We start from the raw sequence: 12,542 nt of genomic DNA on the forward strand, positions 1-12,542 counted from the left end.
ACGAGAACCAAAACACCTACCATTGTTTTTTGTCGGCTAGGCCGTAGAAGAAAGAGATTAAGATGGAAGGAAATGAAATATGCCAAACAACATAATCCGTGACAATGGTTTCTTACATTGCCTGACTTGTTACAACGGTAAGGTATGTGCCTTGGTTCGTGGCCATCATATAATCGTTATACAAGTTGACATTGTGGTCGAGAGTTATGAAGATGCCATAAGTTTATTGGTGTTAGGAAAAGTCCCACTTCCTTTCCACATTGGGTGTTCCGTCACAAAGTTTTTTTCTGAAAGGATATTGTGACGACCTGTTCTACATCAAGTTAGATTTTGATCAGGCGGCACTTGGTCCTGTTTTTTTTGTTTAAACTGGATATGTCTAGGATGATGTGGGAAGAAATGGAAGTCCTCAAAGACGCGGTATTTTTTTTAGATCTTGCTGATGAGTGCTCCGTTTTCTACTGCAATGCAATTGGCTCAGAGTTGGGGGGTTATGTTCAAATATGCTCTTCGAGTTACGGTTGGTTGCTTTTGTTGAAATGCGTTGGCCCTGGAGAATTGTTCTTCTTTAACCCCTTCACGTACGACATCCTTAACCTTCCAGATTTGCCACATGGTATAGATAGCTTTTGTTTCCAAGACCCGCCAACTTCCACCGATTGTGTAATTGTTGGATTATCGACATCATCTCCGTTAAATGTTTTCATCCACATGCCTTCCTATTCCCAACAATCGTGGATCTCGTTCCATTTGGATTTTGATGGTACCGCCCCGCATTCCCTTCTTTCTCCAACAATCTATGACCCAAATATTTATGCTTCGAACCAGGGATACCTTCATGTAATTTTTAAATATAAGGACGAAAATTCCTATGTTAACGCCGTTGTAGCTGAAGCTCCAATAGGAAGATCTGCACAATATTTTCTAGTAAGTTGCGATCAGCGTCTTCTGCTAGTCGTCATGGATGAGTTGGGAGAGTCTGTTGAGGTGTTCAAGTGGAGCGTATCAGCACGAGAATGGGAGAAAATAGATAGTTTGGGAAGGCATATGATTTACATTTGTGGTACTACGTGTCTCTGCATGGAAGCCAAAACGCCAGAAATGGAGAACAAGATCTACTTTCCACGATTACATTCCGAGAGCGGGAAGATATTGTTCTATTCTCTTGAAACATGCAGGTATCACACATTCAAAGGCAGAAACGCCAAACAATGTTTAGAGGGATTCTTCAGAACTAAATACCATGTCCACTCTCATGCATGGATCTAACCAAGTTGGTCTTAGCTAGCTGGTCGGTTAACCTTATTATTATTATTATTATTATTATTATTATTATTATTATTATTATTATTATTATTATTATTATTATTATTAGTATTAGTATTAGTATTAGTATCTTCTTAACTAGATATAGCGTGTGTATGATTTGCATGCTCCTTAAACATCCCAGTTACGGAATTAAATGTTTATAGTTAAAAGACTTTTATGTTAATTTCTCATGTAAACATACAAATGCAACCTAAAGCCACATTTTGGTCCATGCTCATGTGTTGAGTTTTACTAATGTTACTCGAAAAGGCCTTAGATAATGTTTATTAAATCTCAAAACTTTATTTATTTTTATTTCACAACAGTAGCCCTACCCTATTAAAGTGGACATGGGTTAAAATTTAGGTTTTTATAATGGTACGGGTCTAAATTAAGGTCATTGTTATCAAACGGGTCAAAATATAGGATTTTATAATGAAACGGGACAAAATAAAGTTGGTTGTTATTAAACGGGTCAAATTGCAGTTTTTTTTTAATGTAACGGGTCTAAATTAAGTTAATTGTTATTAAACGGGTCAAATTACAGGATTTTTATAATGAAACGGTCTAAATAAAGTTAATTGTTATTAAACGGATCAAAATACAGGATTGTATAATGAAACGGGCCTAAATTTACGTTAATTGTTATTAAGCGGGTCAATATACAGGAATTTATAATAAAATGGGCCGAAATTTAAGTTAAATATAGGATTTCATAATGAAATGGGTCTAAATGAAGTTAATAGTTAGTTTATTACGAAGCGGATAAAATAGGGGAAATTAATGTATTAACCGCCGGCAACATAGATGTCAACATTGACTTGTGTCATAAGGTAGTTTGGGAAATTATTCATCTGGAGCAGTGGGGTTAATAAACAAATTATGTTCAAGCAGCTACAACAACTCCAAGTTTATATACCCATGAGCAATAACTCAAACCACAGAGTTTATTGACTGTTTGACTTACCTAGTCAAAAGTAACTTTATACCCATGAGCCGAATAGATGATGCGGTTCAGAGGGTAAAGTTTACAAGGGATCTGTTTGAAGACCCATTGGATGATCACAGCATAACCAACTATTCGCGATTTCAGATGTGACAGATGTTTTGTTTGGTGAGTATGGTCGATTGTTGGCCCGTAGTTGATCAAAGTTCGGTTGACTAGCTACACATGAACTTTGGGGACTCGCATTATGATCCGTTATACGCATTCGGATTTGGACTAACATCTACACCAACCAAGACCCCACATAAACTCAAACAAGATCTTACTCTTATGGTTATAATCAAAATGGTAATTATTTGTTGTTCAATGCTTACAAAAAGTTACATTATATACAAGATCATACTTTATGAGGGTTTATCTACCAAACACATTTGACTTCTCTGTTGAAGGAAGATGACTACATAAAAACAGAATATGCAATAGACTAAATATCAAAAAAATGTTGTTAACCATAACCGTCAAGATCACCAAATTCAGTAGCAATGCAATACTAATCATCTAATATCTATATTCAACATTAACATGATCATTTCTTGAGTATCAGTTCTTCACACAGCTAATGAGATTTTAACCATAGTCGTCTTATTATTCATGATGTTACAACTTACAACATATATATGATACACACAAAAACACAAAGGGTAAAATTAGTGCGATAGTTTTAGGACGTACGTGAAGAAGCTTTACGCCACTTCTGCTGCATTGGTTTCATTGGTCTCCTTAACAATACCACCATTGCTTTCCTCCTTTTCCTTTATCAACCTCATTATCTCCGCCTTCTTCTCTAGTAAACCTTCAATTTTAGTGTTCAGTTTCTCTAATTTACTTTTTAGCTTGTTTGAATCCTTGTATTTTGCATCAAGTTTCTTCTTATCCCCCTTATCTTTCTTCCCCTTGCCGGTTTTCTCCTCCTTTGTTACTTCTTTAGCATCTTCACTTATTTCAATCTCCCTTGACTCAACCTCAACATCACTTGCTTTATCATCTTTGTGCTTCTTCTTGTCTTTCTTATCCGTCTTCTTGGTTGTCACTTCATCATCGTCCTTTTCTTCCTTCTTTTCTTTTTTATCTTTTTTCTTGGTTTTCTCTTCATCATCATCATCATCATCATCTTCACCTATTTCAATCTCCCTTGACTCAACCTCAACATCAATTGTTTTATCATCTTTGTGCTTCTTCTTGTCTTTCTTATCCTTTTTTTTGGTTTTCGCTTCGTTGTCATCCTTTTCTTCCTTTTCTTTTCTATCTTTTTTCTTGGTTTTCACCTCATCACCATCATTCTTTTCTTTCTTATCTTTTTTCTTAGTTTTTTCTTCATCTTCATCATCATCCTTTTCTTCCTTCTTTCCTTTTTTATCTTTTTTCTTAGATTTTTCTTCATCATCGTCATCCTTTTCTTCGTTCTTCTTTTCTTTTTTATCTTTCTTCTTCGTTTTCTCTTCATCGTCATCCTTCTCTTCCTTCTTTTCCTTTTTATCTTTCTTCTTAGTTTTATCTTCATCATCAGATTTGCCACATTTGTCTTTCCTCTTCTTTTTCGACTCCTTATCTCCTTCCTCTAATTCTTCACCTTCATCCTTCTTCTTGTCTTTCTTTTTTTCCTTTTTATTCTTGTTTTCTTCATGTTCTTTATCATCTTTCATGTCTTTCTTCTTTTTCAATTTTTTATCTCCTTCCTCCGATTCTCTGCCGTCATCCTTCTTCTTTTCTTTCTTCGTCTTCTTTTCTTTCATATCAGCATTTTCATCTTCACCATCCGACTCCTTTTTCTTTGATTTCTTTTCATCATCCTTGTGTTTTGGCTTCTCTTTCTCAACAGACTTAATTTTCAAATCTATCTCTTCCGCAATTTTCTCTCCTTTCTCTTCATCCGCACCTTTGATCTTGCACTCTGTTTCCAGATGAATCTCTTCCTTCACAACATGCTCAGCCATCTCAACTTAACCTTATATCCAAGTAATAATCTGCTGCAGAGAAATATGTAAAACACTTCAAATCCAATACATGAAATAACGGATGTGCAATAAGCTAGATATCAAATACTCAAATAGTTGTAACCAAAACCATCAAAATAACCAACTTCACCAGCAATGCAATTATCCATTGCACTTTTGAGATTTTAAATCACTTCAAACTTAACTTTCCAGTTCACATATATCATCTTACTAATACTGTGAAACACTATAACAGAACAATTCATTTTGCTATTATTGAATCCCTTGAGAACCATTTCTAATAAATAGACAAATGAAGATCATCATAGCATCAACTTGGGACCTAATTCAATTAACTTATCATGTATGGAATGTGAACTACCAACTATATACTATATAGAGGTATAGACAATATAACCTGTGCAATTATGGATATAAGATCAGATACTGAAGATGTGTCACTTCTCAAAACAAAAATGAAAAAGATTTCAACTTTCTGATTAAAGTTTGGTTAGTTGAAACTTAAAACTTCATAACAAAGACTTTTGAACCTACCCACCTTGCAAAACCAAGAAAACAACTTATTATGAAATTAAAACATTAAAGACTAAATTTCCCACTAGAGCTGCCACTCCCAAGCTACTGGAGATTGTATCGATAAAATCCACGAAACGAGCCAAGCTTTTTCGAGCTTGAGCCGAGTCCAAGCCTCAAATAAAGTTCATTTAGTTATCGAGCCCGAGCCGAGGTGAAGCCTCAAATAAAGTTCATTTAGTTATTGAGCCCGAACCTTGTATGGGAAACTCATTTTTCGCTTGTCAGGCTTTAGCAAGCCCTGTGTATTTTTAAGTTATGTGGACTTGTATGTATTCATTTGACACTAGACTTGACAGCCAGGCTCAAGCTGAACTTTGGCTCATTTAAGGTACTATATAAGCTCGAGCCGAGCTTAGGGTAATATATATAAAAATAATAAAAAAGCTATATAAACGGATTAATAAATAACAAAATGAGCCGAGCCCGGTCTTGAAAAAAGCAACTCACAAGCTCGTTTACACCCCTAGAGTTGAATAATAATTCCCACCTAAATGAACTTGGAATGGAATCCCTTTACTTAAAAGAAAGGTAGTAGTAGTAGCATCAGGTAATTATAAGAGGCATTTAATCAAACAGTTGGTGTGCAGTATAAAAAAAAGACCAAAATCACAAGATGATCAGCTATACATATTATATTATATTATAAACAACTACCCATCTGAAGAATTCACAGAAGAAATGAAATAGGTTGGGTAATCAAGCTTACCGATAAACTCCGTCTGTCTGTCTGTCTGTCGGCACCGTTTAATTGAAGAATCCAATTTGAATTGAATAAGAATAATAAAGGGTGTTGGATTAAAAGCTATTTATAAGCAGTTGTTTGTTGATCGGTGACAAGACAGATACGGATTTAACGCGGCTGCTGCCTTGAATTCAAAGTGGAAAATTAAACTGATGCTGTAACGTCGTGTCGGTGTCAATAGATTTATTTGTTGTATTCATTTCTGGATTGATCTAAAGTATTGTGTGGGTTAACAACTCGACTTATTGAAAATGTAACGCGTATTGCACAGGAAACATATTATACGAATCCGGATTTCTCGCATGTGTTTGTTAGTTTACATTCGTTTGTGTTTGTTGATGACAAAGAACGAATATGGACCGGGTATGTATTAATAGATATTATAGGATCTATTAAGTATGTCCGTGTTTATTTTAAGCGAACAAACGATCAAACACGAAAAAAAATAAATGAATGAGGTTTCTTGCACGTGTTCGTTCGTTAAGAAAACAAGCGTGTTCGTGCTCGCCTGCATTTGTTTGTTAAAGAACGCGGACGGAGCATGTGTTTGTTCCTTTAACTTTAAGCGAACCAATGATCGAACACGGGCAGTTAAACAAATTGGGTTTTCTCGCGTGTTTTCGTTCGTTAAGAAAATGAATACGTTAGTGTTTTGTCTATGTTTGTTTGTTGACGTAAAACCAATTGAAATAAAGTTGAACAACAATGTATTGGCCAAAATGCTAGACTAAATTCTAATGAGCCTAAAAAATTTAACGATTAACGAATAAGATAAATGAACCAAGTTAACAAACGTACACTATGAACATACATGAACGAACATTAACATATTTAAATGGACGAACGTAAACAAACGTCCAGGAGCATAAATGAAAGTACAAGACTTATGTTCATATTCGTTTGTTATTAGATAAACAAACACAAATGAATTTTCTAGTCAAACGGTTCAATGAACTATTAAGGAAGTATGGTTGTGTGACTTTGGAAGTAAGGAAAGGGCTAGAATGCTTGCTAGTTAAGGAATTCTTGTTTTTGTTCCAAAGTCAAATCAAAATCTTCACATCTTGAACGATTAAATACGTTGAACCTTAATTCATAAGAAAATGTAAACTAAATAATAAAAAAGAGTTTTTTTTTCCCTTCTTTTTGTGCAAAGGCAAATAATAAAAAAAGTTGTAAACTGTAAAGTAATCTAAATGATAAAATATTTAATCTACAAACTTGTTATTATAATAAAAATTTCAGTAAATTTATGATAACTTCATGTTGGGAAAATTTATTTTTATTCAACGATAAGAACATGGTTATATATATATTAGATGACTTTTTAAAATTGTTTAAAGATGAATAATTTTAAAACTCCATGTGCGAGTGAGTATATATAGTATTTTTAAATATGGGTTAAAAGAGTTTCTATACATTTGTCAACAATTGAAGAACTTTATTGACCTGATATGGTGGTTTATTTATTTATTTTTTAAATGGTTAAATGCTACATTTTAACTTTAACTATCTTACCATCTTGTTAAAGTGGGAATGCCATATTATGGTGCTTTATTAGTTGAAGCCCATTCATAAAATTGTTTGAATAATAATCTATTTATGAATATAATAGTTCATATTTTAAATTAGTTTTCTTTATATAGTAATTCAACATTCTACAAATTTGAAGACTTAAATTTTAATATATATATCATCTTCAAAATTTCTAAAATATCATATTACTTGATAACACAAGTTTCTAATTTGTAGTGTATAATGTTTTTGAGACCTGATTTGTGGAATATGATATTTTGCAAAGTTTAAATTTAAGAAGAAAATTAAGAAATGACCACAAATTTTTATACTAGCATGATAAAAGTTAAAATCTTAGTAATACAATCATAAGAAATTGTTTTAGTTACAACACTAACTTTTTAAAATAGCTTAAATTCGAGTCGATTGGTTCTGGATACTGGGAAAGGTAATAACTTCAGTCCTGGACTGTCCGGACCAAATCCTAAGGCTCATCTTAAGCCCCAACAAAACCAAAACCGAAACCAACCAAATTTCGGTGCCATAACGCTGGTAACCGAATTCGCGTCGAGTTACCGCCTCAACGTCTAAGACTGACAACGCTTTAATTTTGGTGGGTGTTACAGTTTGGTGCCTGGTAGAATGTCTACCGGCGCCGTGTTCTTTGTTCTTGGTGCATGACTGTCCCGTGGATTATGTAGGTCCGCTTGCGGAAGCCTCTGTTGCCTCTTAGGTTGGTGTAGGATCGTACCTCTTTAAGCATCATTTTTGTACATTCATAACCATGTAGCAAAAAGTTTCAACAATTTTTCATTCCCTTTCATGCAATTTTTAAACTGTTAAAGCATTCTTTATTATTGATCTTGATGGATCTTATAATGCGCATTAAGGCATTGAAAAAAAATATATAAATAGATTATTTAAGACCGACCATTTCTCTCTCTCTCTCTGTTCAATCCTCAGGTTCCAAATTAGCAATTAAATGGTTTCACCCCACCCATATATATCAAGTCCACATAAAGCATGATCTTAGTTTGATATGCACTTTACGAATTCATATATGAGGGGATAACGGCGCAACTTGTTGTTCACTTACTCATTATTCAGATATAACTTGGTTTGTAAAATATATTTATTAAGGTACTCAATGCAAACCCCAACACCATCACCGATTCATGTCTAACCAATAGCATTATATGATGTAGGCTGAAAATTTGTGTAGTTAAAGAAGTGTAGATTTTGTTTATTCTCCAAGAAGGAAAATACTAACAACACTATTAGTAATTTTAATATTCATATAGGTTTTATAATACTAATATATTATTGATCTCCCAAAATTTTATTCTACAAATATTGTAAGTACTTTAGTCGAAGATATTTTATGCAAGTAAAGCAATATAAAAATAATAAACAAAATAACTACTTTTATATCGTGTGTAAAAAAGTAAAGCACTAATTATATATCAATTTTGTAATTTGGTGAGCAATCTATATGGTGGTGGTAACATGAAAAAATGGAGATTTTTTTATAGGCAATTGTACTCATCTTGTTGTATCGGTGGTTTTTTTTATTGGTTGATTGTAATCCGTTGATGTACTTTGCGTCTAGCCCATGCTGGTCAAGTAACAAAAATGTTGTATTTTTAGATATATCATCATGGATATGATTAGCCTTTCTGGTCAATAATGTTTTGCTATGTCGATATAAGGTGTTAATAAAAATCCTCTTTGTTCGTGAAAAAAGGATATGTACTATGTAGTACCTGTAAGATTTGTAACTATGCGGTGGAGGTAGCGTGATTGGTGGGATCATCAATTACCATTAGTCATTATTCCAATCATTTGTGATTTATGCCACATACCATATCTTATTTTTTTTATATCCCATGTTTTATTCTAGAATTATATGTTATTAGTTATACAATTGTATAATGTTATGTTATATATAAGGATTATTGGATTTCAACAACCTCACCCCAACTATCATTTACTGACCGATCCACTCCCAACTATTACACTAATCCCCAACCCATGTGGTTGAGGTAAGTCAAGTGATCTTGACTTAAGTCCTACATGTGAAAAAGAGAACAATAACAAGAGGTTTCAAGTTGGATCAGTGAGTTTGCTTATTTATGATAGGTTTCCTTCTAAGGGTGAAATAAAGATGATCGGATGACTTTGTGACCCATCGAGTAATTCAGATGGTCGTTAAAAAACAAAAAAAAAGAACAAATTTGACAAAGAGAGGACAAAATCATTTAAAATGCGGTCAAACGATGAAGTGGCAAAGACCTTTTACCGATAATAATGATCATAGTTGGTTTAATCGATTAGACTGTTAGACCATATGATTTTTACAAAACACACTATACATTATTCATGGAGTGATGGCATGCAGTTGGCCTTATGGTAAAGGTATGGGGTCTTAATTCGTCTCAGTTTTGAAACATGATTAAGGGGTTTTATCATTGTCGTGGTTTCTTTTTTTATGGTGTTTTCTGGATGAGTAAAGCTTGGAGTGTTAAATCAGTATGAACAGTTAACATCATCTCTACTATATATAAAGAGTGAGTGAAGGACCTCTTAAATTTTAAGAGGCCCAATCAATAATGCAACTTGTACAATACATAATGCATCAAATTATAAGATTATAAGGACACTTTTGTCTTTAACCATATAATAAACGTTTAAGTTCAACTTTGGCAAAAACAAATTACAACTTTAGTCCTTCAACTTCAATTAGTTTTTGTTAATTTTTATAATACTTACACTTTTTCCCCTTATTCTAAACAAACTACCCCCATGACTTTTAAACGACCTTAACTTTTTTACATGTTAATATTTTTTAAAAATAATTACACTTTAAAAACGAGCATTTTATTATCTTTAATTTGAGTATCATATTGTTATAGTTTATTAATTTTAAAAAAATTAACGTGTTACCGGCAAAATGTCGGACATGTTCGGCTCAAGGGTCATAACAAATTATGGTTAGAATATGTCGATACAAAAATGGTTAATTTGGTTCGGTTCTCGATGGGTTCAGGTCAAAAGAGGGCAGATCAAAACAAGCTTTGGGTTATTGGAATGGGTTTCGCGTCAAACGGGTTGATTTAAAAAATGGTCTACTTGAAATTACTGTACATTTCATCTTTGTTTCTTGATTTTCGTCACCGGTTACGCGCGTTCAGGCATTAGTTACGTGGATGACCTTGTTTAAGCGTACCAAATTACTTGCGTGTAGGCGTTGTGTGACGCGATTACCGACACCGGTTACATGTCTGATGTCACGTTACACACATACCATCATCGGGATATGCACGTACTGTTGCAAGGAACGTACTGGCATCAATAACGTTCGTGCGTATCCCGCTGCATCGCGCGGGCACCTGACTAGTGTCTCATGAAGACTCACCTTAACACTGATGGTGATTCCAAAGGCTGTTAAGAGATTAGATTATTCATTATTTATTGATACCATAATTAAAAGATGATGACGATCACAGCTTTTGTAAGAATGTAAGTCTTGCAATTCGTCACTCATGAATACCTTAACCAAAATATGATGGTGATTGCAACTTTCGTAAAGCTTGGAGTTTTAAGGTATTGTTTCTTGATCCATGTTTTATGTAGAATTTTTTACTAAGTGTAGTTAAAAAACTTATTTACCAATTAGGTGTTGTTTGAAATTTATTTATTAAAATGGGTGATTTTTTATTTCTCTCTCTCATCTCTCCTAATCTAATTGGGTTAAACATAAGACCATGTGTAGTCGTAAAGCTCCATATCCAGGGGTTATGTGTCATGTGACGCCCAGTCAGAGTTATGGTTTTGTACAAAAACAGGCTGTAGTCATAACTCTCCACATCCAGGGGTTATGCGCCACGTGGCGCCCAGTCATTATAATTTTATTTGTTTTTTTAAATAATAATTCATTTAAATAAATTAACATAAAATTAAAAATTACATTAAACTTCCAAATAAAAAATACATTAAACTAAATTAAAAAAAATACATCAAATTAAAATAAAAAAACATAAATAATACTAATAAAACTAAAACTCATTTATATTTTTCTAAAATTTTCGCTCGTCGATTGGCTTTTAGAGATTGGACTATCGGGTCGTCTTCGGATAGCTCGTTTGATAAAATCTCGATGTCTTTGTCCATCTCATTCCTTCGAAGTAGGTCGACGGCGTCCAAATTTACTTGAAGTCGTTGGGTTCCAAGTTGGTGTAAATCTTGGAGTCGAGAGTTCATTAATTGGAATTGGCTTTCCAATTCGGGATTCGAACCCGTTGCCAACGACGAACCGGCCCCTTTCCCATTTCCTTTGCCTTTGGTTATTCTACCCCCCGGCCGAGGCATGTCGGTAGTATTCACGGGGTCATTATCGCTTAAGTTGAAGTTTCGAGCGTCGGAACGGGGCGTGTCTGGATCAACCGAAGATGATGTTTTAGACTTTTTTTTACGCGGACCACCTTCGCCTTCGGCTTCGGCTTCGGCATCCAACACCAAGCCCCATTTTGGGTGAAACCTCAAGAGGTCTTTCCAAATGCCAAAGTAGTTGAAGGTCCCGCCGACCTTATGTTGAAACTCAACCAACGCTTTATCCATGACTTCCGCGTCCGAGACACCGCTACTCCTAGTTCGATTCATCCGAGAGAAAAACGTATGGAAAGCCATGCATTTGGTGTTTATGTCGCCCCATTTCGACAGTAACGAATCTTTTTCTCGACGCGAGTCCCCGCCAAGGTTGTGAAACCTCTCTATAATTTTGTGCCAAAATACCCCCATTTTTTGATAGTTCGCTAAAAAAATAAAAACATTACAAGTTTAATGTTTGTTATAAGAAATTTTAAAAAAAATATATATGCATTTTAAAAACCTACCGCATTTGGCATCTTCCGATATTTGGCACCAAGCACGAGCACATAGTACGCACTCGTCGATACTCCACGATATCACCGTCTTTTTAACCCGAGGTTCGTCGGCGGGCTTCTTTGCGTGTTTTTTCGAACGTCCGCGTTGGCTCGAACCGCCCTCGGGTTGTGTCTCCGGCACGAACTCGACCTCGGGTTGGGTCTCCGGGGCGGGTTGGGAACCCTAACCCGCAAAAATGTTTGTCAATGGGTTTTGGAAACCGGGCACCGCATTTGGCATAGAGTTTTGTAGAAGTGCAAATTACGCGGCCATTTGCGGGTCATACATTTGCGGGACGGGTACGGTTGGCGTCGGGGCGGTAGATTGGTTCGGTTGTGGATTTTGGTTGGCTTGACGGGCATATTGACCGAAACCAAGAATATTTTGGTTGTTGTTTGGAAACATGATGGTAGAAATATTAGTGTAAAAGATATAAATATTTGTGTAAATTGGTAGATTGGAAGGAATGTGTTAAAAAATATGAGTTTGGTTTGTTTATATAGTATAAATATAATTA

The 12,542-nt window shown here is 34.7% G+C and overlaps 2 protein-coding genes across 2 annotated transcripts; one reads left to right on the forward strand and one right to left on the reverse strand.

Moving 5' to 3' along the window:
* The first annotated feature begins 399 nt into the window (after nt 1–399).
* Nucleotides 400–1,269, forward strand: LOC143565727 (F-box/kelch-repeat protein At1g57790-like). The gene has a single exon (XM_077052609.1). It carries the CDS (start codon nt 400–402, stop codon nt 1,267–1,269), a length of 870 nt encoding a protein of 289 aa, XP_076908724.1.
* A 1,551-nt stretch (nt 1,270–2,820) lies between these two features.
* On the reverse strand, nt 2,821–4,248 carry LOC143565728 (uncharacterized). The gene is made up of 3 exons (XM_077052610.1): nt 4,005–4,248; nt 3,588–3,902; nt 2,821–3,542 (listed from the first exon to the last, which is right to left on the reverse strand). The coding sequence occupies exons 1-3, from the start codon at nt 4,246–4,248 to the stop codon at nt 2,998–3,000; spliced, it is 1,104 nt and encodes a 367-aa protein (XP_076908725.1). The 3' UTR covers nt 2,821–2,997.
* Nucleotides 4,249–12,542: the final 8,294 nt, after the last annotated feature.

The sequence above is a fragment of the Bidens hawaiensis genome, unplaced genomic scaffold (genome assembly GCF_021521415.1).
Source record: "Bidens hawaiensis isolate Kalapana, Puna unplaced genomic scaffold, B.hawaiensis_p1.1 tig00022513_1, whole genome shotgun sequence".
Taxonomy (NCBI): Eukaryota; Viridiplantae; Streptophyta; class Magnoliopsida; order Asterales; family Asteraceae; genus Bidens; species Bidens hawaiensis.

Excerpts from the sequence above, each read along its gene's own strand:
- LOC143565727 (XM_077052609.1), top strand. The coding sequence starts at position 400 with ATGGAAGTCCTCAAAGACGCGGTATTTTTTTTAGATCTTGCTGATGAG.
- LOC143565728 (XM_077052610.1), bottom strand. The coding sequence starts at position 4,248 with ATGGCTGAGCATGTTGTGAAGGAAGAGATTCATCTGGAAACAGAGTGC. Across the intron at positions 3,903-4,004 it reads AGAAAAGAAGAAGGATGACG|ACAAGAAGAAGGATGAAGGT; the intron begins GCAGAGAATCGG and ends AAAAAAAGAAAG. Across the intron at positions 3,543-3,587 it reads TAAGAAAGAAAAGAATGATG|AAAAGGATGACAACGAAGCG; the intron begins GTGATGAGGTGA and ends AAGAAAAGGAAG.